Consider the following 24,182-nt stretch of genomic DNA (forward strand, 5'->3'; position numbering starts at 1 on the left):
CCTTGCCCAGGTATAGGATTCTGAAGTTCCTTGGGGTCCAGAAAGTTCCAAGGAAGACTGTTTCCCAGGAGAATCCCAAGGGAAGGGTAGGCCTATTCCTCACTCAAGCCAGTTCCTCTCCTGACTTCTCTGATTTCAGCCTTCACCAAATGGAGTCACCTGGGCTAGAAATCTCAGCTATACCCTTCCCTCTTTCTCTTTTCATCCCAGCATCCAAATCCATGCTCACATAGCACTTGGAAACAGCCAGGGCTAGAACCTACACCCAGTGATCTCTGTCTCCACACTGCTTCTGCTTTGTGAGGACCCCAACCCCAGTTTCCATGTCCCCTTTTCTCTTCCCTTCCTTCTGTGCCACTCTCCCTCCTCCTGCCCCCAGGCCCTGGCAGTAATGGTCAGAAGTTCAAGATCTGTTGTCTGATATAATAGGTAATTCTGCTCTCTTTTGGTTTCCATTGCATTGAATTTTTTTTTTCATCTCTTTCCTTTAGCTTTTATGTGACCTTAAGGCTGATGGAAGTCTCTTGTAGGCAGCTAATAGTCAGGTATTTGTTTTATTGTTGGTTTGTTTTGGGGTTTTTTTACCCATTTAACCACTCTATGTCTTGTGATTAGAGAATTTCATCCTTTTTATTTAAAGTAACTAGAGGCCTGGTGCACAAAATGTGTGGACTGGAGGTCCACAATCTGGGACTGCTGGCTCCAACCACACGCCTGCCTGCCTGCCTAATTGCCCCTAACCCACTTCTGCCTACCAGCCTGATCACCCCCTAACTGCTCCCCTGCTGGACCTGATTGACACTAAACTGCTCCACATCAGCCCAATCACCCCCAACTGCCCTCCCCTGCCAGCCTGGTCACCCCCAACTGCCATACCCTGCCAGCCATCTTGTGATGATGTAGAGTGGCCATCTTGTGGTGACATGGGGGTAGCTATCTTCTGGCAGCCATATTGTAGATGACATGGGGGCAGCCATCTTGTGGCAGCCATACTGTGATGATGTGGGGGTGGCCATCTTGTGAGGGCATGGGGTGGCCATCTTGTGACAACATGAGATGGCCATCTTGTAAGTGCATGATGGTCAATTTGGATATTACTTCTTTATTATATAGGATTATTCAAAGGATTTATCAAATTTTTGTAACTGTTATACACTTCCTTTATTCTTTTCCTCACTTCTTGTTGTTTACCTGTGTGATTTAATAAGTTTCTATAGTGGTATGCTGTGATTCCTTTCTTTTTACCTTTTGTGTGTCTGCTGTAGGTTTTTCATTTGTGTCTACCATGAGACGCACATAAATCTTGCAGGTTAGCCTTCAAGGAAATTCTCTCTTTGTTGCAAGCACAATCCCAAAGGCACTGGACAGCTTCCTCACTACTGTCTCACTGGTGGTTCTAGTATTGCTACCAGCAAACATGTTCACCCCTGGGCAGTAAGGGCAAAGGACAATAACTAGGGCTGCTGAGACCATGGTCCTTAACCTTGGAGTGAACCTAGGTCACTTCCTCAAATGCAGCTTTAGTGAATTCCCACTGGGCCAACAGTCTTTTACAGAGGGGTGCTGACAGCATAACAATTTGAATAGTCTAAGACTGTTATCAATTGAGAAGGAATAAAGAGAGCAAACTTGTCCTTCCTCTATCTTTTATTCTCCAAAACTGGCTGGGGTGGGGAGGGGAGACCTTAAACCCTAGAATGAGGGACTGGGATGGCAAAGGGAAGGCATATGAAAGCAAAAGCACTGGACATAAAGACCGATCAGGCAAAAGAAGCCAGTAGAGGAGGAGCCACTGGACAGATGGAACCACATGGGAGCCAGTGACCCACCATGTCTTCTTGGAGCCATCCACTCAGCTCTGGGGAAGTAAGTGTGGCACCAAGGCCTAAAGGTGGTGGGGCCATGGGGAGAACATCACTGAAGCACTCCAATGATTAACAGTTCCTCCCCATGCCCACTGATGAGGATGAGGGCCTCTTGCAATAGTGTTCTATCACCTGTCCATGGTGTGAAACTGCCACTGCCAAATGAAGTAGACATTCTTCTCAAGCTCCATCTTGAAATGCTTGTTTTCCCCTGATGCTTTTAGAGGCACAGAAAAGTCAATGGGCCAGGATACACTGTCTCTAATGAAAAAGTCACCCTCTGACACTGCTCATTGAGAATGCCACCCAACCTGGTGACACATTGTTCCCTTAGTGACAATTTCTGCCTATGAAGCACCCGCAGCCCCTTCCCTGTTGTAGCTTATCTGTGGGGCATGCAACAGGGACATAGTAGGCCCATATGTGAGGACCACCACATAGTTTGGGAGGACAACATCAACCTTTTTTGCATTTCCACCACTCCTGTTCATGGTCTATTTTATGACCTCCATGGTGTCTCCCTTCTCAAAGTTGAACTTCTTGGTGATTGAGTTGCAAGTGTTCAGTTTCTGGACCACATGTAGAATGCAGGTTACCTGGCCATAGCTCATTGATGAGCTCTTCAGCAAGCTCCAGAAGCTGGGGAACTTGGGACCAACTCGTCCACCTCTTTAAAGATATGGTTAGAGGGAACTGCCCATTGTAGATGTCACGTCAGCAGAGGTCTCTACTTCTCTATGACAGTGGCATTCCACCCCTTCAGCAGAAATAATTCTGAGTCACATAAGTGAACTTGACAGAGACCTGGATGTTGACACTGTAGATGCTTTGGGCACTGCTCTTATTAACAGGACACTGAGGGTCCATGCTGTGTGAAAGAGACATGTTGCATGTGTTGATTTTCCTTTTGGCCTTACTAAGCCCTCATGTGTCCTTCAGGTTCTTCATGAAGGAGCCCTTTTCTTTAGCTGTTCTTTCTCTCCATAGATGGCTGGCACATATTCTGTCTGGTTGACTGCTTCTGCACCCACCACCATGTCTTGGTGTCATTTAGCATCCACATGTACTGGTTCTTCTTAATGTCAAATTCCTGGACCTGCTGGCTATAACAGTAACATCTTTTGCCATGTTTAATTCATCTTTGGACTCAGGAGAGGTGACTGACAAAACACAACTCCTCAAAGGTGAATTTTTAAGCTGATTACACCCTGAATTTGCAAAGCTACAAGTATTTCCCAAATTCCCAAATCCCACTCAAATCTTGGCAGAGAATTGTGATCTGGGAAATCACTTGTAGAAAAGGAACATAAACTCCGAACTATCTAAAGCAGGCCGATTCCACACTGTTCTCCCTTGGTACCTGAAGCTGTTACAGTGTTAGAGCCAGGTGCCTGATCATCTTCAAAATTAGAGATTTATTTATTCAGAATACTTACTGAACGCCTACTATGTCCTAGGTGTTCACAAGGCCCCATATTCACAAGGTTCTGCACTTGTTTTCATGTTCTGCTCTTTTATTGTCTTAAATTTCTTAATTTTTGAACAAGGGATCTCATATTTTAATTTTGCCCTGGGAAAATTTTGTGCTAGATACCAGGCTATAGCAGGAAACAACAAAGACATCATTTGCTTCCCCACATCTTTTATAGAAATAGTAAAAGCATTATATAATTAACAAAACTTTATTAGTTATATAGTAAGAAAGTATAGAGAAATATTGTGAATATTGAGTGTTTGGAAGAGCTATTGTGTTGTTTAGAAAAGAGTGAAACAAAATGATAGTGGACATATATACTTTCTATTTTTTTCCACTGCTTCACTCTTGCTCTGATGAGAGTTGAAACCCAGTAATTTTGTGGTCTATCCCCTCAATTCTGCTGACCGTTATCTTGCAATAGTTAATATACTTAAGGGTGCCACAAGCCAGAACCACATTTGTTGTTTTTCTGTCCTTGCCTTAGCAATTCTTATTCACAGTTGCGGTAAAACAAGGCTGTAATCTGGGATTGCAGTTTTGATAATGTTCAAAAGATGAGTTAAGAGAGAGTGCTGCTGGGACCGGTTTGGCTCAATGGATAGAGCGTCGGCTTGGGGTCTGGAAGGTCCTGGTTTTGATTCCGGTCAAGGGCATGTACCTTGGTTGCGGGCATATCCCCTGTAGGGGGTGTGCAAGAGGCAGCTGATCGATGACTCTCTCTCATCGATGTTTCTGACTCTACCTCCCTTCCTCTCTGTACAAAATCAATAAAATTTATATAAAATAAAATAAAAAAGAGAGAGTGCTATCATTAGTTCTTGTCATGTGAAGTTAGAAACTACCTTGTTCAGGGGAAACTCTCTTATATCTGAATTCAGCTTTTTAAGCAATTAGCTATTTCATAGTATGTCAGTTTTTTTTCAGGTTCTTAAGGGAAAAAAGATACTCTCAACTTAACACAGATCATGACTGTTTACTGTAGTAATAAATAAGAAAAGAAGCAAAAGAAATCTAAGGGTTTTTCTAATAAGATTTTTTATAAAGGGTTTTAAAATCTCATGGCTTCCTGGTGCCTTGGATTAGTACTGAAGGCACAATACCCCTTCCAGAGAATGCTGACTTAGTGATTCAACTCTTTATTTCTTTCTAAAGCTGTTCAACTCTATTGCTCAACTCAATTGCCTCTATTGATCAGTGGTTGGAGCATCACCCATGCATGAAAGGGTCTCAGTTTGATTTCTGATCAGAGCACATACCCAGGTTTTGGGTTTGACCCTCCATTAGGGTGCATACATGAGGCAATCAATCTGCTGTTTCTCTTTCACACTGATGTTACTCCCTCTCCCTCTCTCTCTCTCTCTCTCCCTTTCTCTTTCTCTAAAATCAATAAAAACATGTTCTCACTCTAGCTGGATTGGCTCACTGGATAGAACATCAGCCTGTGAACTGAAGGTTCCCAGGTTTGATTCCTGTCAAGGGCACATACCCAGGTTGCAGCTCGATCCCCAGTAGGGGGTGTGCAGGAGGCACCAATCAATTATTCTCTCTCATCATTGATGTTATATTTATATTCTTCTCCCTTCCTCTCTGAAATCAATAAAAATATATTTTTAAAAAATAATCATATTCTAAGTGAGGATTGATTAATTAATTAATTAATTAATTAATTAATTAATTAAACTGTTTACCTTATAACATGCATTTCCACATCTATAAAAGGGTAATAAGCTAATTAGACCAGGAGACCTTCCAGATATCCTCCTGGACAAAGCCATGGTGGCAGGCCCATGCAGAGGCAGTTAGGAGTGAACAGGCCAGCAGGGTAGGGCACTTGGAGGCAAGCAGGCTGGCAAAGGGGACATTTGGGGGCAACCAGGCCAGCAGAGGGAATATGTAGGGGCGATCAGGCCAGTAGAGGGGACAGTTGGGGATGAGTAGGCTGGCAGGGGGGTGCGGGGCAGTTGGGAGCAAACAGGCCAGCAGGGGGTGGTGGAGTTTGGGGCGAGCAGGCTGGTGAAGGGGAGCATTTGGGGGTGATCAGGCCAGAGTGGTTAGGGGCAATCAGGCAGGCAGGCAGATGAGTGGTTAGGAGCCAGCAGTCCTGGATTGTGAGAGGGATGTCCAACTGACTGTTTAGGCCTAAACCAGCAGATGGATATCCCCTAAGGGATCCCAGATTGGAGAGGATGCAAGCCGGGCTGAGGGACACCCCTTCTTCCCAACTCCCCATGCACAAATTTTGTGTACCAGACCAATAACCCATTGTATACCCCAAAAACCTTCCAAGCCCATCATTACTGTCCTGCTGCCAGTAACTCCACTCCCCTTCACCAGCCTCCAGGATTTGCTCCAGCCTTATAAGCCATTCTACTGCATGTGATTAAATTGTGGCTACAGAGAGAGTACTGTCAGGAACCAAGAGTATCTGCTTCACCATCCGTTATAACCTTCATTCCACCATGACCACTTACAATTCACAAATGAAAAAACTGATGCTCATTGGGGGTAATATGGGATTAATGAGAACAGACAGTTATGTTTCTTTTGTTCACTTTTTATCCCCAGCCTCTAGATCAATGCCGGTCAGTGTAAATCCTTCATTAATATTTAAGAATGAAGGAATGTCACACAGCCAGAATGATTTGGCCAAGTCAAGACTTGAGCTGGAATCTACTCCCCTAAAGCTCATATTTCCTCCAGTGTCATGGCAAGAGTGTACCCTTATCAGCAGCCAGCACGGGTTGTGGCTTGCAATAGGTACAGAAGACAGTGTTGAGTGAATAGATGGAGAAACAAATGAAGAAATTTATTCTGTACCTCTATGTTCCATCTTTTTCTTTCTTAATTAGGAATCACAGAAAAATTCCAGAAGCAAAGGAGAGAGAGGCCCCACCTCATACAGTCATGGAAAAATGAGGATTTCCACCAAAAATTCACACAGCTGCTACTTCTACATAGATCTCAACCCAGAGGCTATGACTTCCTGCTCAGGAGAAGGATAAATCAAGAGATAGTAGAAGAACAAGGACATTTGATGGAGATTGGAGACTTATTTGGCCCAGGCCTGAGTACCCAGGAGGAGCCTCCCACTGTCGTGGTGCATGGGGCTGCTGGAATCGGGAAGTCAACCCTGGCCAGGCAGGTGAGGAGAGCCTGGGAGGAAGGCTGGCTCTTCAGGGACCACTTCAAGCATGTCTTCTACTTCAACTGCAGAGAGCTGGCCCTTTCTGAGACAATGACTCTTGCTGAGCTCATCACAAAAGACTGGACAGCTCCTGATGCTCTTCCCATTGGGCAGATCCTGTCTCAGCAAGAGCAGCTGCTCTTCATTCTTGATAACTTAGATGAACCAAAATGGGACTTGAAGGAGCAGAGTTCTGAGCTCTGTCCACACTGGAGGCAGCAGCAGCAGGTACACACACTGCTGGGCAGTTTGCTGAAGAAAATCATACTTCCCAAGGTTTCCCTGCTTATCACAGCTCGGAGCACAGCTCTGAGAAAACTCATTCCTTTCTTAAAGCAACCACGCTGGGTTGAGGTCCTGGGATTCTCTGAGTCCACCAGAAAGGAATATTTCTACAAATATTTCACAGATGAGAGTCAAGCAATTAGAGCCTTTACCTTGGTTGAATCCAACCCGGCTCTCCTGACCACGTGTCTTGTGCCCTTGGTGTCCTGGCTGGTCTGCACTTGCCTAAAGCAGCAGATGGAGCAGGAGAAACCACTCTCACTGACCTCCCAGACCACCACAGCCCTCTGTCTCCACTACTTTTTCCACGTTCTCCCAGCTAAGTCTCTCAGGATTATGCTGAGGGACTTTTGCTCTCTAGCTGCTCAAGGCACCTGGCAAGGAAAAACTCTGTTCAGCCCCGGGGACTTCAGGAAATATGGGTTAGATGAAGCCAACATCTCCACTCTCTTAAACATGGGTGTTCTTCAAGAGCACTCCACCCCTCAGAACTACAGTTTCGTTCACCTATGCTTCCAGGAGTTCTTTACAGCAATGTCCTGTGCTTTAGGAGATGAGGAGGTGACAAGCATCAGAAGTATGAGAGAGTTATTAGAAGAATGTGAGTTGGATTACCTGTTTGGGGAACCAACCACGTGTTTCTTATTTGGCCTTTTGAGTGACCAGGGGATAAGAGAGATGGAGAGCATCTTCAAATGCACACTGCCTCTGGGGAGTCATCGTAAACTGCTGTGGTGGGCCAAGAGAGAGGTCACCTTAAAACATCCAAACCTAGAACCATATTGTTGGCACTTGCTGCACTGTTTTTATGAGATTCAGGACAAACGGTTTCTAAGAAAACTGATGCCCAGTATCCATGGATTGAAAATATGTGTCCAAACCAACATGGAGCTTCTGATGTTCACTTTCTTTTTTAAATTCTGCCATCATGTGAAGAGTCTTCAACTGAATGAGGGTGGACAGCACAGACAAACAAGAATGGACACCAGTGTCATTCTGTGAGTGCTCCCCTTTCCCCTCTCTCCAGCTCCTCTGTTGGTATCCTGGGCACTGGGGGCACTCTCACTAAGCCTGGCCCCAGAAGCTAAAGGATTGATGTGACCAGTGACTTCTAACAGCCAAATCTGACCCCCATTATCTGTCTACCTAGGATCCTCTGCAGCAGTATCTGACCATGTGACCTTTCCCACTTGCTTCTGGACAGCCTGCTGTGGCTCTGCCATGCACAGCTAGCTGCTTCTCTTCCTGTCTCTGTCACAATTGCCACCTTCTCTCCTGGTTGTACTTCCAGCCCATGCTGAAGTCAACTGCCCTCCACCCAGCCCACATGCCTATGTTTCTCCTTCTTTACATGCTTCTCTTCAAACAGCTGGTCACTTAGATGCTTCAGGCACTCCTTTAATGACTGTTGACTATGATATTGGCCTTGGGATCTCCCCCATCACTAAATAAATAAAGAAGTCCAGGAAGAAATTATGATGATTGGACCAAGGGAGGGAGAGTAGCACCAATGAGATAGTAAGAATGCGCAGCTATAGGTGTTTGATTTTTTTATTAAGCATTTTGCATTTGCATTGAGCCTCATCAGTTGGACTGATAACAAATTTTTAATTTTTTCTTTTAACCCCTCTGATTAAAGATTAAACTTAGCAAATGTTCAATAGGACACATACTGGTAGTTTAAAGATGTACAATATAATTCAAATTACCCAAAACTAAATAAATGTTTTAAAAAACAAAAAATTAAAATTTCAAATAATATGTTTTTGGTACCTTTGAAGCATATAAATGTCTTAGAGCTATTAATGCTAACACTATATTAAGATTTCTGGGATTCTCTATAACACCTTTGCATCCTCACAAAACCTTCTACAGTACGTCCTCTTGTCACCTCTTGCAGCAAGGAGACTGAGTGAGGCTTAGATAAGTGGAACTCACCTGCTGACCACAGAGCCTCTGCTCCTAACCTCTGTATGGCTCTGCAGACATGGGGCAGGGGGGGAAATAAATGGGGTTGGGGTCATACTGGGTGGTCAAAGTAGATTTATCTGGCAGGAAAATAGAGATGCCAGTTTGCAACTTGAATTAGAGTTTGCATCAATGAACCAGGGTATTAGATAAAATCACTTAAATGGTATGCAAAAATGTAGAATTTCAATTGGTGGAAATTATACAAGACAGTCTATCCTATAACTTTTATCATCCTCTCCCCACATCCTGCAAATGTTCTCTCCTGAGATATTCCCCTGTGACATCTCTCTCCTGCAGACACTCTCTGTACTCTTGCTATCCAGTGAAGGGGATAGGGTCCCACACAAGCCAACCTGATCAGCAGTATACATAGTCATAATCAACAATTCCATTACAAAATTATCCTTTACTTTCTGGAAACTGGGACTTTATAATATCTGTGCCAAAGAAAGAAAGGCATTTCTGCATTTATGAGAAGAAGACTGTGTGCCTCCCCAAGCTCTATGCCAACCCCTGTGCCTGGCATTTCAGATAAAGAAGATGAACCTCTACCTCTGCTCACAAGTAACTCCAAAACTGAGGCAAAAACAGACACCCAAATGAGCACTACAGTGCAGTATGGCAAGGTCGGCACAGTGAGAAGCCACATGGAAGTGGGGCACTTAGCCCAGAGTTGTGGGAGTTGTCAGGATGTCAGGGAGATTGATTGACCCTGGTGATAGCCCCGCCCATTTCAGCCTGACATTCAGGGGTGCCAAACCCCAATGTGTTGTGCAGGGATGTATGTACACATGAGACACCCCCCCCCCCCCACACACACACACACACACACTGGTCACATCTCCCTTGTGCCTCTCTCTCTCCCTCAGGTACAGCTGGGGCCCGTTTACAGATTCCTGGTGGCAGACGTTCTTCTCCATTCTCAAAGTCCCTGGAAGCCTGCAGGAGCTGGACCTGAGTGGGAACTCTCTGAGCTGCTCTGCAGTACAGAGTCTTTGTGATGCCCTGAAAAGCGCTCACTGTCACCTGGAGACCTTGAGGTGAGTCTGGCCTGGGTTCTGATCTGAAACAAGGATGGGCAGGAAACCCAGGAGAGAAATTGTTCCTAGGATGGGTATGTGGTCTTTGTATTTAACAAATATCCATTGAACTCCTTTCTGACCATGCTCTGTGCCAAGAACCATGGTTACTACAGTAAGCAAACACAGGGTTCTATTCCACACAATTTGCAAGTGATTGGCTTTAACCATACAAACAAATGTGTGATTACAGGCCCAGATAGGAACTTTCAGTGGTAACCTACCTTAAGAAAGTAAATATTGAGGGGGTCTCAAGATGGTGGCAAGTAGGTGAGTGTTTTACCTCCTCCCAGAATAAACTGGAAATAAAACTAAATTGGAGAATGTTCACCCTGAATTACCAACTGAAGACTAGTCTTTAGGGTTTTCTATGTACAATATCTTATCATCTGTGAATAATGAGAGTTCTGCTTCCTCCTTTCTAATATGGATGCCTTTTATTTCTTCTTCTTGTCTAATTGCTGTGGCTAGGACTTCCAGTACAATGGTGAATAAGCTTGGAGAAAGCGCATATCCCTGTCTTGTTCCTGTTCTTAGGGGAAATGCTTGTAGTTTTTGCCTATTGAGTATGATGCTTGCTGTATGTTTGTCATATATGGCCTTTATTATGTTGAGATATGATCCCTCTATTCCCACTTTGCTGAGAGTTTTTACCAAAACTGAGTGTTGGATTTTGTCAAATGTTTTTTTCTGCATCTATTGATATGATCATGTGATTTTTGTCTTTTTTCAGTTTGTTTATGTGATGTACCACGTTGATTTGTGAATACTGTACCAGCCTTGCATCCCTGGAATAAATCCCACTTGATCATCGTGTATGATCTTTATATTTCTGGATCCAATTTGCTAATATTTTGTTGAGGATTTTGGCATCTATGTTCATCAGGGATATTGGCCATGTCCAATATCTTTGTAGTGCCTTTATCTGATTTTGGAATTAGGATAATGTTGATCTCATAAAAAGAGTTTGGAGGTGTTCCTTCCTTTTGTTTTTTGTTTTTGTTTTTTTGTGGTTTGAGGAGTATAGGTGTTAGTTCTTATAATATTTGGTAAAACCTCCTGTGAAGCCTTCTGGAACAGGGCTTTTTTTTGTGGGAGTTTTTAAATTACTGCTTCTATTTCATCAATTGTTATTGATCTATTCAGGTTTCCTAATTCTTCCTGATTCAGTTTTGGGAGATTGTATTTTGGGGAATTTTTCTGTTTTATTCTCATTGTCCAGCTTGTTGGCATATCATTGTTCATAGTATTTTCTTACAATCCTTTGTATTTCTGTGGTGTCAGTTGTTACTTCTCTGATTTTGTTTCTATTTATTTATTTGGGCCCTATCTCTTTGTTTCTTGATGAGTCTGGCTAGGGAGTTATTAATCTTGTTTATCTTTTCTAAGTATCATCACTTAGTTTCATTTTTTGTATGATTTTTTAAGTCTCATGTCATTTATTTCCGCTCTAATCTTTATTATTTCCCTCCTCCTACTTATTATGAGTTTTTCTTGTTCTTCTATTTACAATTCTTTAATTTGTATGGTTAAATAGTTTATTGTTGATTTTTCTAGTTTTCTGAAGTGTTATGAAGTTCCTTCTCAGGACTGCTTTTACTGTCTTCCAGAGATTTGGGTTTGCTGTATGTTCATTTTCATTTGTTTCCAGAAAGCTTTTTATTTGTTTCCTGATCTCATTGGCAACCCATTAATTGTTTGATAACATGCTATTTAATCTCCAGGTATTTGAATGTTTTTGAATGTTTTCACTGAAGTTGATTTATGATTTCATTTCACTGTGATCTGAGAAGATGCTTGATATGATTTCAATCTTCTTGAACTTGTAGAGACTTATTTTGTTTCCTAACATGTGGTCTATCTTTGGGAATGACTCATGTGTATTATACTTGAGAAGAATGTATATTCTGCAGCTTTGGGGTAAAATGTTCTATAAATTTCAATTAAATCCATCTGACCCAATGTGTCATGTAGAGTTAGTTTTCTTGTTAATTTTTGCCTAGAAGATCAATCAGTGGGGTGTTGAAGTTGAAAGGGCCTAAATTTGAATATCTGCTGATAAGAATGATGAAATATACAAGAAGACTAATTGATGGTCTTCCTTTCCTCAGAGGGAGGCAATGGGAGAAAGGCTGGCCTTGGAGGAGTTGAGGAACGCCTCCTACTATAAAAGGAGGGCCAATGAAGAGTCGGCAGAGGGATATTGGCACATAGACCCATAGTCTTGACTTTAGAAAGCTGATTGATTCCCATCTGATGTCTCTACTTTTCCCTGTGAAGTAATAATTCAGTTGTCAACTGAGAAGAATATGAGGATTGGGGTGTTAGAGTCTTAGGGAAGGTAAAACATTGAAATGGCCATTGTAGAGTGGGAGATTCTGGCTTGCCAGCCATTGTTGGATCCCCTCTGAGAGTCACAGTTGCGATTCATAATTGTAGCCATCACCCCTGTTACTCTGGTGGGAGTGAGAGTGGAGGATTGGGAGAATGGCAGATTTTAGAGTTGACTTAAGGGATATGATGGGAAGTCAGTGGGTAAGTGATTCAGTCATACCACCAAAGACATATCATAAAATCTAAGCTAGATTCCAAGCAAAGTGATAAAAAGAAAGTGGTAAAAGATTGGGAGAAAGAAGGATAAGGGATTTCTCATTGAAGATGGGTCCTCATGGGATAAGTTCACCTAGCAGAGGATGATAATAAATCCAATCTTTAGGACATCTTGTATCCATGTGATACTTTCCGAAAACTTTTTCAATGAGAACCACCTGATTTTAAGAGGAAAGCCCATGAAAACACCTCAGAAATACTGGTTCTACTTTAAAGTTAACATCCCTGGCCAGTTTTTCTCAGTGGTTAGAGTGCCAGTCTGAGAACTGAAGGGTCTCATGTTCAGTTCTGGTCAAGGGCATGTATCTCCTTTGTAGGCTCAATCACCAGTCCCAATCGGGGTGCGTGCAGGACGCAGCCAATAGGTGTATCTGTCTTGCATCAATGTTTCTCTCTGTGTGTCCCTCCCCCTCTCTCCCACTCTTGCTAAAAATCAATGGGGAAAAATATCCTCAGGTGAGGATTCACCACAACAACAAAAATATACTAGGTGTGGATCAGGCAGATGTGAAAATTTCCTGGCTAGAAATGTTGATTCTATGAGAAAGAACTCAGATTTATTGCCTTTGAATATGAGAATGTCTAAGATCTTGGATCAAAGTCCTAACAAATAATTGGATTTCTCTTGAAATTGGCTGAATATGCTAAACTCAAGGATTCTGGGTGTTTTCTTTTTCATGAACATGTAGAACTGAGCACAATACATGGACAAAGCAGAAGGAACTGATAAAGGAGAGGTTGGAGAACTGGACAAGGGGATTCCAGAAAGAACAAGGTCAGAGAGGAGGCAGGAGGGTATGGAATCAAAGACCCAGGAGAAAAGAACCTTGGCTCCTCTGGGACAGAAGGACAAGAGAAGTGCTGCATGAAAACTGAGATGTAAGGTTGTGTGGAAACAGGACAGAGACATAGAAGAAAATTAAGGTGCTCGGTACCATGGCAGCAGCATCCTTTGAGTACTGTTCTAAGCACAATGATATACATATTATGTCCTTTGACCTTGGAAACCACCAGGTGCAATAGGCATGGAGAATTCATATTACAGATCAATAAAATTGAATATTAACCTACCTACCAACAGTTTCCAATTAATAACTGGCAGAGGTGAGATTTGGCATAATGTCTGTGTGACATCCAACCGGGAAGAATGTAATAAGGTCGAAATTTTAGTGTCCTGCACCTCATTCAGAGACCTTCTCAGAATCACATTTCAGGCCCCTGCCAGTAGGTACTTGCCAAGCTTCCATCTTTAGCTCAGGTCCCAAACCCAACATCCTCCACTGGAATGTCACAGAGGCTCCTCAAACTCAGTACATTCTAAACTAGACTTCTCTCCCTATCTAAAGAAAACCTGTTCCTCCTCTCAGGACCAGATAATTTGTAGGATCCAGTACAAAATGAAAATGTAGTGTCCTTGCTCAAACATCAGAGAAAAGGTGCTGTTAAAGGTATTTAGATATAAAGCTTTTTTCCCCATCACCCAATCTCTCAATTTTTATTTGCTGTTTAATGTTTCACTCCTTTCAAATGCTGTAGGTGCATGCAAACTCTCTCTGGTGCCTGGGAGCTTTACCCACAGTCAGTGTGACTACAGCCCAATGGATTCCAGGTTTCTCCTGCACTAACCGTCAGACACATGCACTGTGGCCTGGAGTGGTTGGAAAAGTCAATCAAGCCAGACTTCTCCACCCATGGGCCTATTACCCCAAACACAGTAGTGGAAGACCACCAAAGACCACCATCCAATCCCAAAGCAGATGGGAGACCCATCCCTTGGCAGGATATTTCCATGAAGTGCTAGGTATATGAGTCATAATGGGTGGGATATTTGCCCCTAACAAATCATCAAATATGTCATGCTGTTACCCCCTAGCCCTATTCCTATTGATCCTCACCATGCCTGCCAGGGAATTAGATTGTAGGCCCCACAATATCAAGTAACAGGAGAGTGGGTGGGCAAGAACTCTTCACACAAATTAGGGGAGGTGGCAAGGACATTTATGAGACAAATCTTCATTGTCCCATCAGACTTCCCTTACAAAACATAAATACGAAGATAAAATTATTAAGTAACTGAAGATGGCAATCACAGAGCAGTAATAAACCCAAACAATTGCACTGGTTGTATATCCATGAGGCTGATGCTGCCTACTCTCACACACTGTCTCAGTAAGTGGCAGCAGTACCAATTCTGTATTTAATCTAGAAGCCACCCTGGCCCCCACATCTAAAGAGACACTGACTGTGCTGTTGGGTCCACAAAAACATCTCCCACAGGCACTGCTCTGATCTCAGTGTTGGACCACCTGCTTCCCGCTTCACCTCATCCAGCCATCCTCTACTCACTGTTAGGGATCTTTCCAAGCAATGCAAAGAACACATAACTACCCTCCTCAAGAAATTTCACTGCCTCATCACTGCCACCTGAACAAAGCCCAAATGTCTAACAAGCACATTCAAGACCTACCACTATCATGATACTTTCTATCTTAACCCTCAAACTTCATCTCCCCTCATGTAGCCTTTCTGCAAATGTCACTAAACTAAACACATGCTTTAAGCTCACAACCACTCTGCCAGCCTCATCTAGGTAAACTACTCACCATTCAGGCACAGCTCATATGTCTACTGTGAGGGGGTCAAAAAATGAGGGGTCAAAATTAACCCCTCATTCCTCTGCCTTCAGCTGCACCCAACATGCCCCTCTTCACTCTATTTCATTCACTCATGAACCACATACTTATTAAGTTCCTTCCATGTGTGAGATACTGCCCTAGGCACTGAGGAGCACCTAGATATGAAAACTCCTTCCTGATGGAGCATATATCCTGGAGGGAAAAACAAAAAACAAATCAATGATTAAAATATATTGCATGGGATTTGGGTTATAGAGAAAACTAAAGCAGAAAGGAATGGAGCCTGGGGCTGCAATTTTAAACAGCCCCAGGAAGGAAAGAGGCAGAAACCTTCTATGACAAGGCAACCTGCTCTGAGGCAACCAAGAAATGAGGAGTAACGGGTGAGCAGGGCATGGATGCAGTCCTGTTTAAAATTGCAGCCCCAGATTGCAGCCTGGGGCTGCAATTTTAAACAGCCCCAGACAAGATTTCATGAGGGTTACTTTTGAGAAAATACCTGACGCACATGAGAGAACAAGCCAAGAGATATCAGATAAGAAGATTATAACTGACAGAAGAAACAGCAAGTGCAATGGCCCTGAGATGGGACTGTGCCTGGAATATTTAAGGAACAGCAAGTAGGTCAGTGAGGATGCAGATGATCTACAAGATTAGAACAGAAATGACAAGGAGCCAGGTCTCCAGGGTCCCATAGTCAAAGACGAGGAACTTGAATTTAACTCGAATGACATGGAAACATGAAAGGGTTTTTTATCCCAAGAGATGTGAAAACTGGTCTATTGATCTTTTTTCCTATGTCAACCCCCAAGTACCTGTGCATTTCTGGGGGTGCTTACTAAAGAGGTGCCTATGGGTGCTCCTGGGCATCTGTGGAATCAACAGGTGAGGAAACTCAAGGCTATCAGTGTTTGTCTCCCACAGGTTGGCCAACTGTGGCCTCACAGCAGAAGGCTGCAAGGCCCTTGCCCATGTGCTGAGCACCAGCTGGAGCCTGACAGAGCTGGAGCTGAGCTTCAACCAGCTCCTGGACACCGGAGCCCAGCACCTTTTCCAAGAGCTGGAACGGGCCAACTGCAAGTTGCAACGGCTGCTGTAATTGCTCCTCATTGGCACTATTTTTGGGGGTGGGGCACAGAGGAGGGGGAGCTGCCCTAAGACCTTGCAACAGAGAGAAGGTGAGAGCTAGACAGGATGGGATTATGGGTTTGGGAGTAGATAGGTGCCCTCGTGTTGAAGTCCACCAGGGCATCACGTGTCAGCGAACTGGGTTTTTGGCAGGCCCCATATAGTTAACAGTTAGACCAAGTGCACAAGTGGAATGTTGGGTAAATCAATCATACAAAGTTGACGTGGAGAGTGGCATGATTGGTGAGAATCAACACAGGAGTGGGGAAGGGAGGTTTCCTGCATCCTAAGTGGCTCCTTGGCTGCAGGATAAAATTTAGATCTCCCAGGTTACTGCAAGCCAGACATATGTTTATCTTCCTTTAATGTCACCAAGGACCCCCAAAGGGCCACAGGTGCTAGAAAGGGAAACCAAACCTTAGTTACCCTGAGGAGAGGGCCCTCATGATGACTGTGGACCCATGCAAATCTCTCCCACAGGCTGGTCAGATGTGGACTCACATCTGATTGCTGCCAGGTACTGGCCTCCATGCTGGGTACCAGCCCACGACTGACAGAACTGGACCTGCAGCAGAACGACCTGGGCGACCTCGGTGTAACGCTGCTCTGTGAAGGGCTCAGGCAGCCTGCCTGCCAACTCAGGAACCTGTGGTAAGGCCCTGGGGTCATTTCTGGGCAGAGGGCAGGCAAAGGGAGGGAGAGCAATGGAAAGGAGTTTGGGGGCCTTGAATTGGAAGTAAAGGGACAGAAAAATGCAGCCTATTTCACTACCAGTTCCACCACTTACTTAGGACATTAAAATTGGGTAGGTCTTCATTTGAGGCTCGGTTTGTGTGTTTTTTTAATCTGTGAAATGGAACCATCATATCCACTCCATAGACTGTGTTGAAATAAAATGCATGTAAACCTAAAAGAGGTCTGGGAACAGAGTTGTGAGGCTCAAATGATAAATACTGGTGGAGCCACATGTTCTAGGGGACTCTCTCCCAAGTTTATTTTTACATCCAGGGCAGTCCTTTCTTTCTTCAATCATTGCCTCATTCAGTCATTCATTTCAGGCCTCTCATGTGTCAAACACAGGGCCAGGCAATGAGGGGACAATAGTGAGCAATAGACATGGACCCTAACCCTCTTAAGCTTGCACTCCAGTGAGAAGAAGACATATCAACACACAGTTTCTATCTCTGAGCAGTTTGTGAAGGGAAAGTGCACTATGTTATAGGAGTGTAATTGGGGAAGGAAAAAGGGGGGATAGAAATAGACTCAAGGGTAGGGAGGGCCTCTCTGGGAAAGTGACATCAGGCTGAGAGAGGGGCTGACCAGGCTCAGTCAGGAGGAGCAGTCCAGGCTGAGAATAGCGTTGGGGGAGCACCCAGGACAAAAGCAGGCTCAGAGCAATGGAGAGCCATGTGCTGGGGTGCAGTGACTCCCAGCCCGAATTTCCCACGCTATCTCCCGGCCACTTCTTGTCACCTTCCCTCGCCCCCAGCCAGAAAACAAGTCCACAGCCAGGTTCTGGTTGAACATTTCCCTGCAGCTCCTGGCTGGAGCCTGTCTCACATGCAGAGCTGACAGGGCTCCAAACCTCTGTGTCCTGAACCCTGGGTCTTGTCTAAGGCTCCAGCCGGCTCTCAGCCTTTCCTCTGCCAGTCCTCCTTTCTCAAACCTATAGCAGCAGGAGGTGAACACTCTACATGCGGGTCCTCCCAGAGCCCACTCTGACCCTTCACAACCAAGGGCACCCCATCCTATAGGTCTACCACCACCCAGACCCCATCCCTCTGAGCATGTGTGGCTGTCACCATCTCCTCTATGTCACCACCTCTCCAGAGCTGGGCCTTTGCAGTAGGACTGCATCCATGCCCTGCTCACCCGTTACTCCTCATTTCTTGGTTGCCTCAGAGCAGGTTGCCTTGTCATAGAAGGTTTCTGCCTCTTTCCTTCCTAGGGCCCTGGGACTGGGGTGAGAGTCATTCCCGCCCAGGGGAGAACAGCTCTGGCAACAGGAATGAGGAAGGTGCGCGCCATTTACAGATTCAGGGTCTTCACACCTGCCTTCAATGAAAACCCCAGAGCACAGGATGTATGAGAATGGAAACAGGCTCTTTTTTTTCCCAGTAAACCTCCTAGCCTCTGAGAAGGAAATCCCAGGACCTTCTCCTGTGTGGTCATTTGAGGCCATGGGCACTGGCTCTCCTTTGGTGGATGCTGTGAAGTACTGCCCAGTTCCCTTTCTGGAAAAAAGACCCCTACCCTCAGCCCCCACCTCTGGGAGTGCTGCCAGCTATAAGGATGGCCTCTGCCAACTAGGGCCATCTCACACAAGGTCACTGCCCTCCTGTGATGATCTCCATTCAGTGACTGCTGTAGTGGTATAAGCACCCTACTCCTAGTTTGGAACAGCCCTGGAGGGTCATGCTCACATCAGATGTCCCTCAGAGAGAGCTGTGCCCCTTGGGACTACATCACAGCCCAACTTGTTCCTCTGCCCAGTCCTGTTTCCTCCCTTCCTTTGCCCTTGTGTTAACCCAATTACACGCCCTAATAAACCTCCTAACTCTTCTTTCCAATTCAAAACCTGACTTTAGAGAACCCAACCTATAACAGATTCCTGTGGTATGTAAAAGGTTCCATGATTCTGGGCCCTGAGTCCCTTAATATCGTGGGAGAATCTCTGGATAACCAGGCTTCCTTTGTGATTGCAGGCTGGACCAGACTTGGCTGAGTGAGGAGGTGACAGAGATGCTGAAGCTTCTGCAGCAGGAGAAGCCTCAGGTGACCATCAACAATGGGTAAGAAGGGAGACACAAAACTCCCTCAAGCTGACCCAGGCCCAGGCTGACTCCTACAGGCTGGTCCAAAACCAAGGACCAGAGTGGGGTGGGGCGAGGATGGAGGCAGAGACAAACAGAACCAGGAAGAAGCCAAGAAAGCACTGCAGCCACAGTGAGGATGTTTGTGTGGTTTGTTGTTTTGCTTGCTTGTTTGTTTGGTGCAAACAAAAGTATCTCCCTCCTCTGCTTAAACCCTGTCCATGAGATGAGTAAGGAGAGAACAAATGAAGAAGAGTGAGTGAGTGAGTGGGTGAATGGGTGAGAAGATGGAAAGTGATGACCATAGGGGGAGACAAAGAGAAGAGAGAGCTTTGGGGAGGGGGTTTCTCACCCTAATACATATAAACACCCATGTACAGAGAAGCTGAAGATAAGTCTTGGGAACAGGAGAATGTGTTCTTCCTCCTGGGCATCGCTACAGCCCCGTGGCCTTTCATGTTGGTGTATTCCTGCCTCTGACTGCAAAGTGCACCTGTGCCTGGTTCTGACAGCTCTGCCTCACCTGACATGGCAGGACAGGGATCTTAGGCTTAGGAGGAGCCATTCCTCAGGGAACAGCCATTCTCCTCAGACACACAATGTGAGCCCAACTCTCAGAAATTAACACAGCAGGGACATAGGACCAGATTACCCCACTCCCACATGTGTCTTTGTGTCTGGGATCAGGGTGAATGCACTGACTGGCCTACTAGACTCTGTCCAAAGAACCAGAGCTAAGTTAGAAAACATGGGAGGGCTTAGCTGGGCAAAGCAGAGGTAGATTCCTGGCAGAGGCAGAGATCTGACCTCAGCTCCTTAAAGGAATAAAAGGAGGCCGGGTACTAGGAACATGGGTACTCAAAGTGTAGACCATGGACCAGCAGTGACAGCATCAGCATCACCTGAGAGCTCATTAAAAATGTAAATGTCAGGCTACCCTCCAGACCTGCTGGATCAGAATCTATGGGGTGGGCCCAGGAACCTGTGTTTTAACCAGACCTCCTGGTATGGGCTTTCAGAAGCATTGGCTAAAGGTGAGTGAGCAAGGAGAGTGGCAGAGGTGGGATTGAAGACAAGGGATGGATGGAGTTAGAGGAACAGGGGCACAATTGCGCCGTCAGGCCATGTTAACAGCATTAAATTCAACCCCCCAAAGCAATAGATTTCAGGGCTTCAGCATCCAAGTGCTTAGTCAGGTTCATACTGAAGATCAATGGCTGTACAGAAATGGCTGGGAGATGAACAAGAGAAGAGGAAAGCTTTAGGGGGAGGGTACAGTGGTTCCAGTCACCGATGCCAGGGCCTGGACCTGGAGTGGAGACTATGGACGTGGAGAGAAGGGACTAGAAAGAGATATATCCTAAAGATAGTGTCAATGTGGTCAATTAGCTCTCAGAAGGAGCCCGAGGGAGTCAGGACACCCCACTTCAACATGGATGGCAGAGTGGATAGGGGTCATTACAGAGACAGGGGCTATGGGAGAATCTCAGATGAAGGACATGAGTTCAAATTCAGATGGTTGAATTTAAGTGAAGATGAACAACTCTGTGTGTAGGAAGCCAAATCTGACGATCACTAATGAAGACCCAGTGGAAGAACAGATGGATGATGATACGGATGATGAAACAACTCCATTCAAATGGCAAGAACATAAATCAGGTACTTTGAGGGACTAAGCTGGGTGTATCATGACTTGGAATGGGAGAGGGAGAATGTGGAAGATGAGCCACACCATGCTCCTGCCTCTGGTGTGGGACATGGAAAAATGCCCACCTACAGGAACTTGCTCCATGTGAGATCTTCCACACCTAGACCCTGGGAACTGGCAAAATCTCTGCTTTCACTCTCCAGCCTCAGGCGCTCAGGCTGTTTCTCCCCAGAATATCCCTAGAGTGTCTCAGAGTCTGATCCTTGGTCCAGTCTCCCAAGGCCATTTGCATCCCTGCCCATCCATTTTTTGAGCCATGTTCCTTTCACAAGTTACTTTACCACAGGAGCTGGGACTAGCAATATCTCCATGCCACTGGGAAGGGGAAGATGGGCAGGGTTGGGGTCAGAGGGCAGCAGTTGGGTCGCCTCAGATAGCAGGCAGGCAGCCCCAGGAGCAGGGACAGAGGATACAGACACACTCCCTGCCCATGTCCAGACAGACAAGCCTTGGGAAGACCCCTCCTTGATATAGGTTAGGGGTTGGGGGAGGCAGCCAGGAGCCCTAATGTTGACCATTGCACTGCCTGTTCCAGATGAGAGCTACCATCAAGTAGCACAGGTAAAGGCCTTCTGTCTGTCTTCTCCTGAACCTCTGGGGGACATACCAGTGGAGTCTATAGGGACAGATGATGACTTCTGGGGCCCCGCAGGGCCTGTGTCTCTAGAGGTGGTGGATGAAGAGAGGAGTCTGTACCGGTAAGTGAGGGGGCTCTACTGTGCCAGGCTGGCCCCCAACGCCTGACATGCCCACACTGGGTCCCAATAGTCACTCAACACCCCACTTATGGCATTGCTTCCTCTCCCATTGCCAAGTCACAAGGCAGAGACAGGGCTGAGGTACTGGATTGGTGCCTTTATTATGGAAACAGAGGTTCGATTATGAAAAGTTTAAAAAGAGTCTAAGGAACTTCCACTTAACCATTATTCAGCTTCAACAATCATTTTACCAAATTTGTTATAGCTATTCACTTTCCCCATCTTTTGTTGTTATAGTATTTTAAATCCATGATATCAGGTGACTTTACTCATAAATGTTTTGTGATGCATTTTGAGGACCTTTTCTCCTATAACCGCAATGCCATTATATCTAACAACATTTACAATAAATCATGTTCAGACCATATAATACCTAGTCTGTATTCAAATATGCTCAATTATCCAAAATGTGTCCTTGTAGGTGGTTTGTTCTAATCAGGATCCAAACAAAGTCCACTGGTTGTATTTGGCTTGTTATGTTTCATAAATCTCATTCCAGCTACCCATTTCTGTGTTATTAGCATCCGCTATATGCAAAGTACCATACCAGTAACAAGGGCCATGAGATGAATATGGCCGCCTGCCTTCCAAGGGTTCCCAGTCCTAAGTAATAAATGTCTATAATCTTAGTTCTAATCTCTTACATAGCACATTTCCACTCACTGTCACAGACATAATCTCAATGGAATGAAATATTACTCCTTACTTACACACACAGAAGGTGACATCCTAGGAGCCCAGTCTTTACCTATGGAGACCTGGGGAAAGTCTCTATAATATCTCTGCAAGTGTTATTTTCAGCTCCAAGTGGTTATCAATAATATTATCCTATGTTGAAAACAATTAATCCCAGTAGGATGAAGCCTAAATGGGCAGTCAGACATTCCTCTCGCAATCCAGGACTGCTGGCTCCCAACTGCTCACCTGTCTGCCTTCGTGATTGCCCCTAACCATTTCTGCATGCCAGTCTGATTACCCCCTAACCACTCCCCTTCCAGCCTGATTGATGCCTAACGGCTCCCCTGCCAGCTCGATTGCCCCTAACTTCCCTCCACTGCAGGTTTGATTTCCCCCCCCACCCCCAGCTGTCCTCCCCTGCAGGCCTGGTCATCCCCAACTGCCCTCCTCTGCTAACCCGGTCACCCCTAACTGCCCTCCCCTGCCAACCTCATCGCCCCTAACTGCTCTCCCCTTCTGGTCTGGTCCCTACCCCAACTGCCCTCTCCTACAGACCTGGGTCCTCCCTAACTGCCCTCCCTTGCAGGCCTGGTCCCCCCAACTGCTCTCCCCTAAAGACCTGCCCCCACCAACTGCCCTTCACTGCAGGCCTGGTTGCCCCCAACTTCCCTCTCCTACAGGCCTAGTCTCCCTAACTGCCCTCACATGCAGGCCTGGTCCCCACCCCAACTGCCCTCCCCTGCAGGCCTGGTCCCCCCAACTGCTCTCCCAAGCAGATCTGGGTCCCACCCCCAACTACCCGTCCCTGCTGGCCTGATTGCCCTCAACAGCCATCTTTGCAGGCCTGGTCCCACCCAACTGCCCTCCCCTGCTGGCCATCTTTTGGCAGCCATCTTGTGTCCACATGGGGACAGCCATCTTATGTGTTGGAGTGACAGTCAATTTGCATATTACTCTTTTATTATATAGGATAATATTATTTTTTATCATCACCATTATAGAAACAGCTCATCACCCCCAAACAGATATTAAGCCATCAGCATACATTAGGTCACTTATTACTCAAATCTATGAGATGGTGCTATTATTTCTTTTATTTACAGATAAGAAATCTGAGATTATGAGGTTCAATGACTTGCTGAAGGATCCACAGTAGCGAGCAGAGCAGCCAACTCTCAACCCCAACTCCTCTGGCTGTCACATCTGAGTTTGCAGCCACCCTAATAGATACCCAGTGCACTGCAGGGGTTGGACATCCAATAGGTAGTCAGTGAGCTTGTGTAGAGTAATTAATTCATTGTCTACCTCTCTCTGCTATCCCCAGAGTTCACTTCCCTGTGGCTGGTTCCTATCACTGGCCCAAAACTGGTCTCTACTTTGTGGTGAGATGGCCAGTGACCATTGAGATTGAATTCTGTGCTTGGGACCAGTTCCTGGACCAGACTGTCCCACAGCACAGCTGGATGGTTGCAGGGCCTCTTTTTGACATCAAGGCTGAACCAGGAGTTGTGGAAGCTGTGTACCTCCCTCACTTTATAGCCCTCCAAGGTGAGTGAAAAGGAGCTGTGGGGGAAGGTGATGGTCGTGAGAATGGACCCGAAATGGCTTCCAAAGGCAATATCCTGAGGGGGATTTGTGGAGTCCATAAACAGACTGAGAGAAAGTTATAGCAGCTTTCTTTCTCATTCCACAGTGTTCTGGGCATATCTGTTTTAACACATTGTGTCCCCAAGCATAATTATTTTTGCCTTAAATCCTGAAAAGTTTCCCTCAATAAAAGTGGTTTCCTCACTCTCACCAGATTGACTCAATGGATAGAACATCGGTCCATGGACTGAAGGGTTCTGGGTTTGATTCAGGGCAAGGGAGCATGCCTTGGTTGCAGGTTCATGTGGCCCTGGTTGGGTCACATGCAGGAGACAACCAATCAATGTCAGGCATCAATGCTCTGATATCGATGTTTCTCTCTCTCTCTGTCTCTGTCTCTTCT

General features: G+C 45.5%; 1 protein-coding gene across 1 annotated transcript in view; it reads left to right on the top strand.

Annotated features, from left to right (window-relative positions):
• The window catches only part of LOC311610762 (NACHT, LRR and PYD domains-containing protein 1-like), a gene marked incomplete at both ends in the record, with an annotated part of 41,220 nt that overhangs the window by 2,054 nt on the left and 14,984 nt on the right, over positions 1-24,182 (top strand). The window contains 8 exons of the mRNA XM_084862291.1: positions 6,192-7,809; positions 9,652-9,822; positions 16,032-16,202; positions 16,716-16,886; positions 18,941-19,027; positions 20,604-20,707; positions 21,292-21,454; positions 23,517-23,740. Of these exons, the coding sequence (XP_084718417.1) occupies positions 6,192-7,809; positions 9,652-9,822; positions 16,032-16,202; positions 16,716-16,886; positions 18,941-19,027; positions 20,604-20,707; positions 21,292-21,454; positions 23,517-23,740 (2,709 nt within the window). The remainder of the gene's footprint in view (positions 1-6,191; positions 7,810-9,651; positions 9,823-16,031; positions 16,203-16,715; positions 16,887-18,940; positions 19,028-20,603; positions 20,708-21,291; positions 21,455-23,516; positions 23,741-24,182) is intronic.

The sequence above is a fragment of the Pipistrellus hanaki genome (assembly GCF_964339955.1).
Source record: "Pipistrellus hanaki genome assembly, chromosome: 16".
Taxonomy (NCBI): domain Eukaryota; kingdom Metazoa; phylum Chordata; class Mammalia; order Chiroptera; family Vespertilionidae; genus Pipistrellus; species Pipistrellus hanaki.